Source organism: Oreochromis niloticus, linkage group LG7, assembly GCF_001858045.2.
Source record: "Oreochromis niloticus isolate F11D_XX linkage group LG7, O_niloticus_UMD_NMBU, whole genome shotgun sequence".
NCBI classification, from domain to species: domain Eukaryota; kingdom Metazoa; phylum Chordata; class Actinopteri; order Cichliformes; family Cichlidae; genus Oreochromis; species Oreochromis niloticus.
The window spans coordinates 40051913-40068722 of NC_031972.2; the positions used below are offsets into that span (position 1 = coordinate 40051913).

Consider the following 16810-nt stretch of genomic DNA (forward strand, 5'->3'; position numbering starts at 1 on the left):
TCACCCATGTATATACATGTTTGAGTTGTGCCTTTCTTTGCCTGCTGAAACAATTCTTTGACAAAGATGTACCAGTTTCTAGTGCTGAAGCAATCCTTCAGAGTTGAGGAGGCCCCCTCTGGCTACACACATCTGATTTTGTGTTGGTCTGATGGCTCTCACTCTAGGTCTGTATGCAGGTCTCAGAATAATGGTGAAGTGATCAGAGAGTCTGACTTGGTGTTCACAGCGTCCAGTAGTTATCTTCCATGGTCTTAGCAGTGGCGTTAGTGGTGGGAGGGATGTAAACATCAATGAGGTCAATCGATGTAAATTCCCTTGCTAGGTGGACTGGTCGGCACTTAATGATAACAAACTCTGACAGCGGAGAACAGTGTTTGTGCACAGCAGTAGATTTCAGCACCAAGCGCTGCTGATGTAAACATCAACACTGCCCTGCCACAAGTCCTTCCTCCTTCCATAAAGACTTGGTTGGCATGGTAGATTGTTACCCGATCTAGCTTAATGGAAGAGTCCAGGATTCGGTAAAAATAAAAGCACATCTTGCACTGTGTGTAAGATATACTGGATCAATTTTGATGTCTAATGAGTGGCTAGCCTAATCTATATACCTTCACACTTGTCCCACTTGTGCTCTCTCTCACACTGCCCCAGTGTCTCCTCTCTGGGTGAGATACAGTCCGTTGACGTGGTAATCCAGCAGAGAAGTCTCAGGCCCTGGAGTATCTCTGTAACTTTCTGGTCTGAGTTGAGGGTGTTTGGTTTTATTTGTTATATCCAAAAGGGAGTGGTGGCAGTATCTTGTAAACTACATCAAGCACTTGACATTGTAGTAATTAAACACTGTTTAGAGTCTAAACAATACCAAACAGCTTATTCTGCTATTGACACTTTTTTTGAGCTTATGGTACCCCAGGTGTCTGATTAAGGACACCTGTGAGTTTGGACCCTGCTACAGTGGTCAGTTGGTGTCGATTCTGAACATGCCATGTTTGACTGAATTGGCTAGGACTCGTGCCATAGGGCAACCAAAAGCTGATGTTCTGCAAAACCAAGTGGCCGAAGTATTTGGAGTGAGCCCTAGTAGCATCTCCAAATTGAAGGCCCAGTTCCATATAACAGGGGATGTCAGAGACAGGGCACCAACTGAGCATTCCAGGAAAATTACACCACAAAAAGACCAATTCAATCCAATTGAAATTTATTTATATAGCACAAAATCACAACAAGAGTTGCTTCAAGGCGCTTTATAATGTAAGTTAAAGACCCTACAACATTATTTTGTGGAAATTCATCAGGTTTTGGAGAAGTTAGGTAAAATGAGAGTGGCTATTAGTTCTGTCCATTAAGTTAGTGATATATGCACCTCTATTTTTTCCATAATACTGGACTAATAAATTGGGTGCCTAGGGAAAACAGCTCATTTAAGTAAAATAATCAAATGTTTTTGTTCCTGGTAATTATATCATGTCCTCAGCGAACGACAGTGTTGAAATAATAGTTTACCTCATTATTGGCGAGCTGGAACCATGGCTGTTTTCCATAAGTGAAGATCTCCCACAGAATAACGCCAAAGCTCCACACATCACTTTCTGTGGTGAACTTTCTGTACATGATGCTCTCTGGTGGCATCCAGCGGATAGGCAGCATGGTGTGACCTCCCACCTGAACATACAGATACATACATACACACATGCACAAGTTGAAATGCTTTATGGGAAAGTTATAAGCAATATGATAACTTCAAAAACTTACACAAACAAGTCAGACTCAACATGGCAAATCTGACTTATACATTTGTGATAATCATTTGAATATTTGAATATAAAAGTAAATACATGAATTCATGCTGGACTGAATTTTGGGCACTGGTAGTCTTTTCACAGATAACAAAGTAACACATTCCGCTTAGTTACTCAAACAAGCAAAAGACATTTTCTTGGCTTTAACACGTTATAAAATAAATGCTGACTTCACAATGCAATGGCTGTAGGAGAATGACATCACACTTAGATTACCTGTCTTCAGAAAATTTAAAAGAAAATTATGCCATACACCAAATGTAAAACAAATTTCTACCATGCCTTCTACCAGAAGAGCCCATCCAAAGTTTACAAAATGTTTTCTATATTTTTAGCCTTCATGTGTGCACTGTATTCAGAAAATATATAGAACATGTCATATTTTTGTTTTTACTAAATTTGGAGGAATTTCACACAAAGTCTCTTCACTTCATCATTATGGGCTATTATGTGTAAAATTTTGAGGTGAAAAATGAATAATTGAATTGAATAATTTCATCTGTTTTGGAATAAGGGTGCAACATAACACAATGTGGAACAAAAGAAGTGCTGTCAACGCTTTCTGGATGCACTGTATTCGCAACGGTCCCTGTCATAAAACAGATGTTACAGAACAGTTACAGAACAATTCCTCTACTTCTCCAGTTCTTGAAGATTTTAGAAAAGCTGTTTTTATAAACTGGCATTAAGCGATTACCAATATGCCTTCAGAGTAAACACATCAGTGTAACTGTAATGAAACGTCTTGTCTTTTAAAAAAGCTTTTGATACTACAGGTCTTACATTATTGATGAACAATTTAGCAATGTTGCCCATGAAACTTACCATTTCATTGCTCATCTTTGAAAACATTTCCAGTTTTGATAAAAGAAAGGAAGACAAAAATACAAGAAGAAAAATGTCCTTACCCTGTAATAATCTGTGCTGTAAATGTCTCTGGACATGCCAAAATCTCCTATTTTGACCAGAAGACCATTCCCCACCAAGCAGTTCCTGGTTGCCAGATCACGATGCACAAAGTGTTGAGATGCCAAGTAGATCATCCCAGCTGCAATTTGGCTGGCTATATGAAGCATCTGGGACAGACCGAGTTCACCACTCGTCTGCAAAGGCTGTCCATCCACTAGGATCATGGCATCTGGCCCATGGGCTCTGAGAAAATCATCAGAGGGTTGCACTGTTAGGAATGCAGGACATTCAGGACAATTTTAATGCAAGACGGTTCGACTTAAAACTTAATCTGAAGACTACCAAAACATTTTGGTAGTCAATGTAGGGCCCAGTGTCAGAAAGCTGGGTCTGCATCAGAGGTCATGGGTGTTCCAGCAGCACAGTGACCCCAAACATAACTCACAAAGCACCCAGAAATGGTTGAAGACAAAGCGCTGGAGAGTTCTGGCCAGCAATGAGTCTGGATGTAGATCCAATTGAACACTTACAGAGAGATCTCAAAACTGCTGTTGGGAGAAGGTGCCCTTTAAATCTGAGAGACCTTGAGCAGTTTGCAAAAGCAGAGTGGTCTAAAATTCCAGTTGAGAGGTGTAAAAAGCTTGTTGATGGTCATAGGAAGTGATTGATTGCAGTACCAAAAGAGGGTGCTACCAAATATTAAGTTGAAGGTGCCAACAATTTTGTCCAGCCCAGTTTTTGCATTTTGTGGGAAAAGCTGTCAAACTCAAGTTTGTTTGTGTTGATCCACTGCACATAAAGGAAATAAAGATGTGTACACCAAAACAAATGTAATTGTAGCAATTTTATGGGAGAAATTGTGCATTTTTTGGAAAAATTCCAGGGGTGCCGATCATTATCTTCGTGAGTCTTTATTATATGGCGTGCTACTGGCAAAAGCCAGTTCTAACCTTTGAGTCCACACTCTTTTATGAGTCTTGCTTAGGTTGTGGAAGAGGTTTGTTGTGTTAATCTCTGTGGCTTGTTTGCTGCGTAATTTGTACAATACAGTTTTCTGCTCAGTGTCAGACTTTCCATAACAAACCATGTCCATGCTACAGAGGTAGCCCCTCATTTAGGAAGGGGCTCCTCAATTCGTTTTGGCTGGTCCTTCTGTTGTTCTGTGGTGACCATTACTGTTATCTAAAGCAATGAAAAATATTTACAGTAAACAGTGTGTTTTGCAACATCACGAAATAAATAATAGAGTATAATATGAAACAATAGATGTTTTAATATTGTCATCCGATATACTTCATCATATCTCTCACAGACACACATTAGTGAATAGCACTGTTACAAGTAGAATCGAATTCTACTTGTAAAATTGTCTGTCGTCAAAACCCTGTAGAAGAAGAAAGACACACCTGCTGCTTCAGTGGTTGACTTACCTGAGAAACTTATTGAGATCTCCGTGCTTCATGTACTCAAAGACCATAATGAGAGGGTCTCCATCCACACACACTCCGTAGAACTTCACTATGTGCTCGTGTTGAAGGTTAGTCAGGAGCTCAGCCTCACGCTGGAAATCCTTTCTGGCTGCAAGTGTGGGATCCTTCAGCGTCTGGGAGATTCAGAGAGTATGCTGTTGTCATACGATCATATCACAGCACGAATGTTACACTCGGATAGCTATGGTAACAGTTCTCCCTCACATGTATATCCATAAGCTTTGGATAAAACTTCATTAATTACTTACAGTAAATGATCCTTAAATTGGGCCAGATTCTGCCAGTATCTGACTACAAATGCCAATTATTTTCTGTACTTAACACTGGTGGGTTGTCACACAGACTTCCGTTTTTTGGCACCCTGTTAAGTGGCAGCCTGTTACAGCAGTTCCCATTATTGTTGTTGCTGTGCTGTATTAAATGACTTTATCACCCGATAAAGTTGATCTTCCTTGCTCAACTAAGTTGAGATGACTCATTGTTTTGCATCTCATGTCCTACAGCCTGGAGTAAGACTTGTAATTCTGAAGGAGCCACGGGGGAGACAGACCATGAAGTAAGTGGAGAGCTAAGAAGAAATATAAACAGGATGTACCAGCTGTAATTGATGTAAAGTCCTTGGAAAATAGGATGGACGAGCTTGGTAAGCTTATTAATAGAATAAAGGAAAACTGTGAATGCAGTTTGTAGTGTTTCATGGAGATGTGTTCACACTCACACTGGCTTTTTGAGTGGACAGGGATGATAACCTGAGTGTTAATGAGAAATGTGCAGAGACTGCAATGCTTGTGAAAGGTTATTGCCATTGTTTTTTGAACTCAGTTTGAATCAACACAGTGTTTAGATTCCTTCACTAATGCATTTTAACTTCGACCAGATGCTTTTGGTAGTCATCAACAACCTTCTGACATAATTCTGGCTGGATATTTGACCACTGTTCTTGGCAGAATTGGTAGAGTTGATTTAAATTGGTTGATTTCCTGCCACAGACCCAGCTTTTAAGAATGGGCCAGAAATATTTTAAAGAAGTCAGGGTTTCAGGAGGGGCAACATCAGGTCAAGTTAAAAGACACTGTAGACAGTGTAGTCTGACTAATCTGTGTAGGTTCTCAGTCATCCAGGTCACGGTAGTCTAAAGAGCTTGGGAAGAAAGCGTCCTCATGACTCATAAGGATGAATACACACACACACACAAGTTATATCTGTGTAGCTTACCTTTACAGCTACCAGCATCTTGTCCTTAGTGGGACTCAGGTTGTAACACTCAGCCAGGAACACCTTGCCGAAGGCTCCCTCACCAAGCTCTCTTTTCAGAATTATGTCCCGCCGTTTAATATGCTGAACATCTGAGAAAGACAAAGATAAGGAGGGAATGAGTTTTCAGCCATTATTAATACTACAAAACAGCCACTCAAATGAAGCTTCCCAAGTATTCATTCCCACTGCTTATGTTTGATTGCCACCTGTGGGCTACAGTTTACATCATGAAGTTGAATAAAACTGCAAAACTTGTTAATAGATCTACTTTAAACTAATCAAACAGAAGATTACTGACACTGTTCTCTGTGGATGATCTGAAATAGTTTTGTTTTTTGTTTTTTTACATGTGTTTTATGGATTTTAAAAAAATAGATTTTTTTCATTTGAACACACTGTTTTGGGATTTAGCACAAGTGTATTTTATTTACAACAGATATTTGTCCTGCCTGTAGCAGTAAATGACACATTTTCAGAGACTAAAATGGGCTTCTATTACACCTTAATATTATATCTCAAATAGCATATATTTGTGCAAGGAATTATTTTAATATAAATTTATGTGATTAATTAATTAATTAACATTAAGGAGGAAGTTATCTAAGATATCTCTGAGGAAGGATGGCAGCAGAGTAAGTGCACATCATAATAATCATCTGAATAAAATGATAATAAAGATAACATTGTTACATACACAATCAATGAGTTTCAAGACTGAATAACACTTTGTGGAATTATTCAAAAAACATCAGCATCAAGATTTTATTTAACAGTGAACCAGTTTAATGGCATTTGAACCTTTAATGTCAGGGGGTATAAGGCCTTTTGTGGCGTTTCTTGTCCCTGCCTCTAATGCTCAGAAATGTGTGAAGCTCTGCTCCACCAGAACAACATCAAGCACAAAGCACAGTTTGCCTTAGTGAATCACTGTAAGATTCATTTAAATATTCTCCTCTCAAAATGTGTGTGTGTGTGTGTGTGAATGTGAATATCTGCATCTGAACAGTTCCCTCATTTTCAAGGGGAAGCTATTCAGAGACAAATATATCAGACTAAATCTACCTCTATTTTAAGTCCATATTGATATGCAGTGATGCCGCCATGCTTGTTTTTCAAGATTTTTTAAGAGCAGAGTAATCGAACTGTTAACAATGAGTACACAGTGGCTGCTGTGATTGCAGCCATTCCCCAACTCTCTGTGAATGGTACTCATGGCCACTGATCAATGGTTTCTGATCAGTGATCAGTGGTCTTTGATCAATGGTTGTTGATCAATGGTCATGACAATTTGGATATTAATGATCAAAGACCTGACCTCACAGCCCATTGTTCATTCAGTGGGCTGGTTTCAGTTATTGTGCAAATGTACTGTTTATAAGGTTGGGGGAACCTGCAGTCAGCTGAAACTGAAGGAGTCACTTGGATGATTGTCAAAACGCACTTCTCTCACTGAAAACGTTTCGTCCACATTAACAGAATCAAGCTTCTGGGATTTACTTACCTGGTTGATTGAGCATGCATCAAGACATTAGTTATTTTTTAATGTCTGGCTCTCTTTCACAGCATGTCTTTTGTCCTCCCCTCATCCCCAACTGGTCGCGCCAGATGGCCTCACTTCCCTGAGCCTTGTTCTGCAACCAGTTCTTCCTGGTAAAAGGGAGTTTTTCCTTCCCCAAGTGCTTACTCATAGGGGGTCGTCTGATTGTTGAGTTTCCTCTGTCTTTACCTTACAATATAAAATGCTCCAAGAGTGTTGTTGCGAATCGGTGCTATATAGGTAAAACTGAAGTGAATCGAACTGAAAACTGAATACATGTTTTCACTTACAGGTGGTAGGTTTGTTGCAGTTGTGGCCATGTCTGAAGTACTGTGGGTTCTCTATAACAGGAATTCTAGTCATTCCAATCACCACTGCAGCTGGTCCAGCATCCAGTGTACAGGGGCTAATGATCCCATGGTTAACGTGATGAAGGGGACTGGCAGAGTCTTCCTCACCACTTATCACTGCCACTGGACCTACAAAGAGACAGATGGAGTGTTTAGATTGAATGAATATCTCTATACTGTCAGTCACTAACTGTTTCTAAGTCTAGGACACTTCCTCAAATATTTCCTGTTATTATAAGAAGAGTCTCTGAAACAAAGGGATGTGATACAAGGGTAAAAGCAGAGTTTCATCGTTGATTAATCGTTGACTTGTCCTCCTGAGAACCGAGGAAAAAAGTATCTTTCAGTTCAACTGTTTTTATGCACTACAGAGGAAATAATGAAAAGGCTGTGTTTTAGGACGATATAGCTAACCTTAACAATCAGTCACAACAATCAATCAACCAACTAGAATCTAAACAGCTTGTACTTCAAAACCAGTTCAAGATATACTTTATGTCACAAACATGACAAATATAAAAATAAGGCAAATATGAATTATATTGTTGTCTTAGTGACAGTAGTTAGTAGTCTATGTTGACAGTAGACTGTGGGATATTTAGTAGTGAGGACATTTCATAGTTGGACTTGCACAGGTGGCATCCTATCAGAGTATCATGGAAATTACTGAGCTCCTGAGAGCGACTCATTCTTTCACAAATGTTTGCAAAAGCAGTCTGGATGCCAAGGTGCTTGGTTTTATACACCTGTGACAGTGGAAGTTATTGGAACTTCTGAATTCAATCATTCAGACGGGTGAGTGAATAATTATGTCAGTACTACATCTTTGTCTTATCTGCCTTATTAGCAATCCTACTAAGTTGTCACGCAAAGCTGGGTTGACCTGTTTACTCAGTAGGTCAGTCCAGAGTTTTTATGTATCTGTGCTGCCCAGAGGACTGTACTATGAAGCAGGATTTCACCTTATCTCTGTAACTTCAGGGTTAACCCTGGGTTTTCTGTACTATGAAGGTGGTTGATTACTTATTGAAGTACAATCTCCATAGTAACATGCACTGCAGATTCAAGATCAACTGATTTGAAATCACTACCTACTGACTTCAAATAATTTCAGCCTCATCTTCACTCAAATATTCGGATCTCTATCGCAGATATCAGTGTAACCAATTACAATATGACAAATGACAGAGCTAAACTGCTGTATCATTTTTTGTTTTTTATGATTAAGGTTTGGCTGTGAGTTCATTTCCTGACCTTTAAGAACATTTGAGTTTGAAACTGTTTATCCTTTATTAGATAATTCTCTTTTTAGTCATAGTTGCCAAAAAAGTCCTAATTGGTGGGACAGTAGTGAGCATACAGCCATAGATGGACCATATAAAGATGGCTAAAACACTCAGAGCCTTTTCACTGGCTTGGGTGAGGAAACTCAGAGAAAACACTCAGTTGTCACAGCAACAAACTCATTGTAATGCTGGTTGTTGCTTTGTGCCTTGAATGTTACAGCAGTGTTGACTAACTGCAAACATGACATTCTTTGAAGACATGAACTGAATAAAAAAAAGAAAATATGATTAATGCACAGATGAATATAGTGTTAACATGTGCACCTTATGTACAGGAATTAGGGGGGGGGGCTGGCTAAAATTAAATCCCTCAAACACAATCATAAAGAACCCACTCAAAAAATACAAAAAGCGATCGTATCAACTGGTAAAAGTCAAAATACAATTAGTTACAATTCAGATATTTTGTGGATTAAGAATTGTGCACCAACATGTTAAACCTAAATCTACATTTTATCATCTAAAACCTGAACTACGAATGCACCGATATAGTTTATAGTTTTTCATAATTAATTTTCATATAGATTTTCTGCATGGGGTACAGTCTCAATTCAATTTCACTCCCAGAAGACCTATAGGACTATACGCATCAGACAGACAGACTATAATGACCTTAGCTCATCGGGGGGAGAGCAGAGTATCATTCAAGGTTTACAATAGAATAAAACAACTAAAAAAAGGTCATACTAAAGAACGGACTGGACTTGAGTGACCAAGGAAAATAACACATTCAATTACAGACATGTTTTAGTCTCCTAAGAATATAACAATCCTATTGGAACCAAAAGGAGAGTACAGTGACATACAGATGCCAATGTTCTCTCTTAGAAGAAACTAGAAAGTTTCTCCCCCAAAAAGTCTCTGAGGAGCAGGATTTATGAAGCCCTAATGGAATCATCCCTTTTTTATTCTTTTACAAACAATGCATTTGGAGCAGTGTAAGTGAACAGTGACACAATATCAGTGCAAGCTAAATGTCTTCAAAATGTGCGCGTGTTTCTGTGTGTTCATGGCCATTAAAACATAGTTTCTCTAGGGCTTCACTCGGGCCACGCTGGTAATCACATTGAGGCCCAGACATAGGTCACTGATAAAATTCAAGTCTCATTTAATCTCCTAACAAAACGCATCCTAATTAATTCCGTTTGCCATTCGCTGGCTGTCATTTTTAGCTATTCTTTTTTTTTGGCAAATGGTGAAGCGTTCTTCTTTTAAATCCTTTGAGATACAGATGATGAAGATTGGTTGGATTCAGCCGGTCTTTTGAAGACCCCTATGAGGTCTTAAAAAAGACTTTATTGACCAAAATATAGTCACTCTGATATATTGCTCTTTGCGTTCGCTTTAAACAGGGGTTTATCCAACCACCACTGAAAAAGAAACATGGACACACCACTGAAGAAAACCTACAGGCCCATTTCCAAACTTCCTTTCATTGCCAAAATATGTGCCCCAAAAGTTTGTTGAGACACAATTAAGGAATGTTGGAGAAGCACAATATTCTTGAAATTTTCAGTCTGGTTTAAGGAAGTAACATCCACTAAAAGAGCTCTCTGTGGAGACTATGAGACAACTGTAGTCTAACTACACTGCAGCACAGCAATGCGAAGACGAAGTAATGCACTCAGTATTTCTCTGTTGATGAGAAATTGTTCCTTAAAGTATCACAGTTAATGGTCATCCAGCACTAAGCTCTGACCTGTGTGCATACTGTCAAAGCTAATAATTATAATAATAACTGCAACTATGGGAATTCTCATTTGTGTAAGAACATCATCACCTCAAGTAGTTCAACTCATTTTACCTCAGAGAGCACAGGGCATCTCTGCGACTCCGATAGTTAACAACCTTTAGTTTTATTAAGAATGAACCTACACACAAGTCACAAAGTGATTGTGCCTTCTGCAAGGTGAAACACCATTTTCTTGTCAGTTTCTCATCAGAAAAAGCTGCCTGACAGCAGCTTCAGGATAGAAAACATTCATCTAATAGGGCTTTTGTTGCCTCTCTCTTTTACACCTTTGTGAAACCTATTAAATTAAAAACTTAAAAGCTGCACCCAAATCACATCTCAATTGTTTGATTTATGGATTGTGTTGGTGCACAGAAGAAACAAAAATTGCCTAGTAACTTTAATTCTCATCAAGACACTAAAAAGAAAATTTGGTTTGAACTGAAGCACATAAACTCTCCAACCAAACAGAGTGACAATGTGAAACTGAGAAAAATCCAAGCTTGGCTCATCATGCCTGGACCTTTTCCCACTCTAATCCCTTTTGAATCCACTGATATGAGTCATCATAAGGGAGCTAGGGTGGTAAACATGAGCATGCTGTGGACAGTTTACTTTCACTATTTCTAGATTTGATGTGTGCAAACACCCACCTCTAGATACCACCTCATGATGGCAGTGTGTGAGTTGACGTGCTGTAGCTTTAAACCTCTGTTCTGCTGCAGACACTCAGCTAGGAGTGTGTACTGCTGCACGGCAAGGGCCACATGCTACTCAGTGTACCTGTTCCACACATACTGCATGTCAGCAGCATGCTTCTTTTTGTTGATTTTTTATAGTCAAGCTTTCACCACCAGTGTCTCCCCATTTATTTTCAATGTAGCATTTTGATTTCAATTCAATTCAGTTTTATTTATAAAGTGCCAAATCACAACAACAGTTGCTTGAAGGTGCTTTACATTGTAAGGTATAGACCCTACAATAATACAGAGCACGTTTCTTATTGCTTCTCAGAATAACAATAGGGAGAATGAATTATGTATGGAAACATCTGTTTCCCTTGATTCCCAAAGAATTGTACTGCTTTTGTACACGCTTGTGACATTTAGCAAGCTAAAAATCCCAATATTTTTGCCATCAGCAGTGTATCTAATCAAATAACATACAACACAATGTATTGCTTAGTCTTGCAATATGTTATCATAATCAGTTCATATAGATTTCAACAGAATGCTGTGCTGGTTGTTCCTTACTAGTCAGTAAATAATATAAAATAAAAGTCTTATCCGACCAAAAAAATGATTTCATGCCAGCATGCATCAAGTGACAAAGAGGGAAAAGAAAGATGCTGTAGAGGTCGAAGGTGAAGTAGAAAAAACGCCCAGACTGGCCAAACAGTCAAACTGTTTTTTTGGCACTTTGTTGTCTCCTATGTGTTCTTCCATTGTTCCTTCATTTGGTCTTGATTGCACTTGTATTGCTTGCATAGTATAGTACCATGTTTGCATAGTATGTCACAAATATTATCTGCAATTTTCTGCAGCCCACCACAATATATATCCATATCAGTGTTTGCACACAATGAAAAAACGAGCAAAGCAGATTTCACACTTTTAATATTTCCTTCTAAGCATTCAGTTCAATTTTATTTCTATAGTGCAGATTTAGAACGACTACAATCATCTCACAGTGCTCATCTTTCTGCTGCCCACCTTCATACAAGTCACACATTTTTATTCCAGATCAAAGACAGAGCAGAAAGACTGAAAATACATCCGCTCTTACCTTTCATGCCAAACTTGGATCGCCCACCATACTTGTTGATGAGAAGAAAGAGAACCACCAGCATCAAACTTAGGGCAAACCCTGCCAGGCCCACTGCTATGGATACCTGTAAATCACATGAAGTCTAAACATCGCAGTCACACACAGCATTGAATTGAAAGTACCTGACCTCTAAAGTATTTTCAAGAGTGAGGACTCACTATCTTTAAACCCACAAACATCATAAAATACTGTCTTCAGCAGGCAGTAATCTCTGAACTAGTAAGATTTTTAAGTTCTAAAACCAAATGGTGAAGAGTCCCAAGTATTTAATCCCTAGATAAGAGGGTCGTCAGCCCACTATTAATCATGTGCCTCACCACATGCCAAGGTGAAAAAAAGGCGTGGGTCAATATCAGCAGAGGTTTCGGGTGAAACGATTGGGACACCTTAGCTCACCCTATTATTTGACTCACTGAAATCACCTGATGCAAGATGTGAGTGGCAGTTGAGGCACCTGGGAAGGGTTCTAAAAACTGCACTGTAGGCGGCAGACAGTTTCACTTACCCCAAAAGTATCTTCCTCTGGTATGTGAGTCTCTGCAGTTGGAGTTCCTGTAAGAAAAACACAAAAAGTGTTAGTTTGTTTTCCCAGGCAGAGGTAAAGTACAGGTGTGAGCATCTCTTAGTTGCTGGGTGTAGCTGATTCGTGTTAGGGGCAACATAATTGACTCGTTTTAGGCAGTGGCATCTTATTCCACTCACCTGGTTCACCTGTGGCTCCTTCAAGAAAAAGAAAGAAATCACACATTATTAACAAATTCTTGCAGTCTTGCTTGATATGATTTCTGCTGCTGAACAATTTCATTTGTTGAATGTTTTTTTTCATAATGTTAGATAAAACAACAACAAAATAACACATGCAACAATTCAACTCAATTCAATTTTATTTATATACTGCTAAATCACAACAGTAATTTCCTCATGGGGCTTTTTATTGTAAGATAAGGGACCCTACAATAATACAGAGAAAACAGGCAAAACCCACCTATGGGATGACCCCCTATGAACAAGCACTTTGGTGACAGTGGGAAGGAAAAACTCCCCTTTAACAGGAAGAAACCTCAAACAGAACCAGGCTCATGGAGGAGCAACTATCTGCCACGGCCTGCGTTACTCCATATTAAACCTTGGTGTGTGAAGAGGGGTCTGTAATTACATAAACAAACACCAGTTCATCTTCAGCATATGAGTTATTTGCTTTAAGGTGCATGTTTAAGAGTTATACTACTGATTCAACAGTATGGAGTCCTACACAGTGAAGATGTAAAACTATTAGTAATATAATTTACCTCTGTGGGAGTAGAGTTCAGGAATCTGTTCTGTATTGTGTTGGCACATGACACTCAAGTTGACAGTGAGGGAGTTATATCCTTAAATTTAGTTAAACCACTTTCAGAAAGACATTTACTGTAATAAAATTTATTCCCAAATGATCTGTAATCTATTATTCTAAATGTTATTAGAGTTAGTTAGGAATTAGTTAGGGCTTGACCCTGAATCCTCCCTTAGATCAGCTGCAATAGCTCTAGGCTGCTGGGCCACTCCCATGATGCCTTGAGTGTTTCTTCTTCAATCAGCTTTTTCACTCACTTTGTATTTATGCACCTCTCTGAATTCAATGATTATTATTTATTAATAATCCCTGACTCTTTTCCACAGTGTGTCTTTGTCCTGTCTTCCTCCCCCAGATGGCCACCAGTTCTGTGAGCCTTGTTCTGCTAAAGGTTTCTTCCTGTTACAAGGGAGTTTTTCTTTTCCACCGTCACTAAAGCGCTTGCTCATACGGGGTCATATGATTGTTGGGGTTTTCATTGTATTGGGGTTTTTTTTGTATTTTTTTTTAAATGGAAAACTAATGAAATGGAAAACTACATAATTTCCCCTAGGGATCTATAAAGTATTCCGATTCTGATAATGGATTGATGGATAATAAAACTTACCATAATCGTAATCATCTGTACCTATAAAAGAAAGAGAAGAGAAAAAGTGAAGATTGGAAAGGATCCTCTGTAAGGCATACTCTGCAGAGGAATCTGATCAATCATGGAAAACAACCTACGCATCACTTCAAAGAAAGCAGTTGTAAATGACTGAAAATGACTTAAAACTGAAAATGTGAACAATTTGGAAATAAATAACATTACTAAGAAGCTTATCATATCCTGTATGACTTTTCTAATTTCTCCACATCTAATTTACACTTAGGCTAAATATAAGCATTATTTCACAACTATATCCAGTACAAACACAGGGTGATGATTAGAGTTTGACATGACATGGGGAGCATGTTTTTTTTATAAGAACACTGTGACACTGAATCAAACTGAATGATAAATCATGACAGTGTGCTTGATGGTAATCTCTGATAAAGCAAAGGGAACTAAAATGTCCCTTTAGCAGAAACTTGTTTTTTTCTTTTACTTTTTCCTGCAAAGGTTCTAAACACATTGAAACTGAGCTTGAAAGCAGCAGAATAATGCAATGGTTCCTTGTGGTACAAGGCTAAATTAGGCAGGGAACATTTCATGTTTTGTTTGTTTGAGTATTTTTTTTTATGTGGCAAAGCAGTTTTTGAGTTTTATTATTGCCATTGTTTAACATTCAATCACCACCCAGACTAATAACTCAGGGTCCTGTTCAAGAGTAAAGATTTTTCTTTGACTCAGACAACTGATACATTTGAAACTTCCATGTTCACTTTAACAGGGGGCACTTGCAAGAGTGGGACCCTATGGTGCTGTAGCCCAAAAAGGTTGTGTAACTTTTACAGGATAAACATTCTTCTTGTTCTAGTTTGTATAAAATTTTCGATAAAATGAAAATGGAGAAGCGTGATTTGACTTCCAGCCAATACTAAAATGGTTTGCAGCTCATCTGAACTGGCAGGAAAAAGAATTAGGAACTTGACATCCAAAGCCATGGCTCTCAATCGGAAAAGGATGGAGTGCCCACTCAGAATTTACTGCCCTTTCTCTGAGTCTTGTCGAAAAGTAAGGGGAAACTGGAGCAGGTGACTGACAGATTGATGTAGTGCCGACAGTGATGCAGGTGCTGTGGTGAAGAGACAGCCGAGTGTGAAAGCAAAGCTTTTGATTTACTTTAGTATAACTCTAAATGATTGAACTTACCAAAAGGCTTTTCCAGGAAGTGCCCATACACAGTACCGGTGGCTATGCCCAGATAGTTTCTGGCCTCCAGAGTATAATTGCCATTATTGTGGTGTGTTGGGTTTTTAAAGGTTAGGCATCCTTCTATGTAGTCCAGGTAAATATCCATGTCAGGACGCACATACTCAGTGTGGGAAATTTCCTACATTGGGAAAAAAGTGCAAGTATTGATGTGAAAGAGATCAGCTACAGCCCTGACAACTTATGTGCACGATATAGTATACAGAGCTCTGTAACATTTTTTTTTTAAACTTTGTAAAATGCTTTACTTTAAAAGTAAGTTTAATATTTTTTTTCTAAAACCCTAGTAGTTATTGTGGTAGTCAATGTTCCCTCTAATTTTTCATGTGTCTGAGCAAACACACAAACTCCCTGAGCGGTCCCCTGGACTACTGTAAGCAACATTAGACGTGTGCGCTGTGGTCACGCCAGCATCGAATCCATCCAAGTTACATGGTTTATTAAAATATTCAAATTAAAGCATTTACATTTATGTTAGACTACTTTTAATTAAGTGCTTTAGCCCACTTACAATGAAAATTAAAAAAAAATCTTGTTCATGACCTGTGTAGTATGTTAACACTATTAGAAGTAAAAATAACTCCAATTTTGAAAACACAACTTTTTTTTTTTATAAAGCTCTGACTTGTATTATGAGTCTGTGGTCTGGGAGAGAGTCCTGTAACTCTCTGTCTGCAAAATACAGTATATAATGACCAATGTTGGGCAATTAATTATATAGTTACTTCTTCAAAAAAGTAACTGAGTTTTGCAAACAACAAAGGTTTTTGCAGCTATTTACCTAAAAATGCAGCTAAGGCGGTTTTTTAAATAAACATTTCAAACTATTTACAGAACAATCAGGTGTTCTGCATCAAATTTGATGCCACACAAAATATTTGTGCCACTCCAAAAAATAATTTCTGTCCACTATGAGATAAAGAAGAACATCACAAGCCTGATACCTGCAGGCCTGACAACAGGAGATGTATCACTCCTGTAACACCTGTAACATTCAGCAGTCGCCTCATTGTTCTGACACCCACAACAAAACTATTGAATACACTACACACTAACTACACAAGACAACACACTAACTTTAGACTCCAAACACACTAAACGTCGCAAATCTCTCACATCTCAAAACACCGCTGTCACTCCTAAAACTTCCCCCCTTCCTAAACAACTAAATGTTGTTGTTGCCATATCATTTTTTGATTGGTCGACATGGTACATTTTTCCACCAATAGCAAAGGGTGGGGTTTTTTTGGTTTTGTTTTATGTGAGTGAAGTTGGCCCCCCCACCTTCTTCAGATCCAACAAAAGTGGTATCAAACGTTTGTGCTAGTTTGTGCCGCAAAAATTTTCGTTTGTGCTACTATCATTTTAAAGA

At 38.5% G+C, this 16810-nt stretch overlaps 1 protein-coding gene across 3 annotated transcripts in view; it reads right to left on the reverse strand.

Moving 5' to 3' along the window:
* ntrk3a (neurotrophic tyrosine kinase, receptor, type 3a) overlaps positions 1-16810 on the reverse strand; it is an 83849-nt gene that overhangs the window by 11613 nt on the left and 55426 nt on the right. For all 3 annotated transcript variants that reach the window (XM_013273819.3, XM_025909179.1, XM_019361191.2), the window contains exons 9-18: positions 15379-15559; positions 14191-14211; positions 12953-12970; positions 12756-12802; positions 12209-12314; positions 7286-7474; positions 5417-5547; positions 4142-4314; positions 2711-2954; positions 1507-1665 (exon numbers count right to left, since the gene is read on the reverse strand). In XM_013273819.3, the coding sequence (XP_013129273.1) occupies positions 1507-1665; positions 2711-2954; positions 4142-4314; positions 5417-5547; positions 7286-7474; positions 12209-12314; positions 12756-12802; positions 12953-12970; positions 14191-14211; positions 15379-15559 (1269 nt within the window). The remainder of the gene's footprint in view (positions 1-1506; positions 1666-2710; positions 2955-4141; positions 4315-5416; positions 5548-7285; positions 7475-12208; positions 12315-12755; positions 12803-12952; positions 12971-14190; positions 14212-15378; positions 15560-16810) is intronic.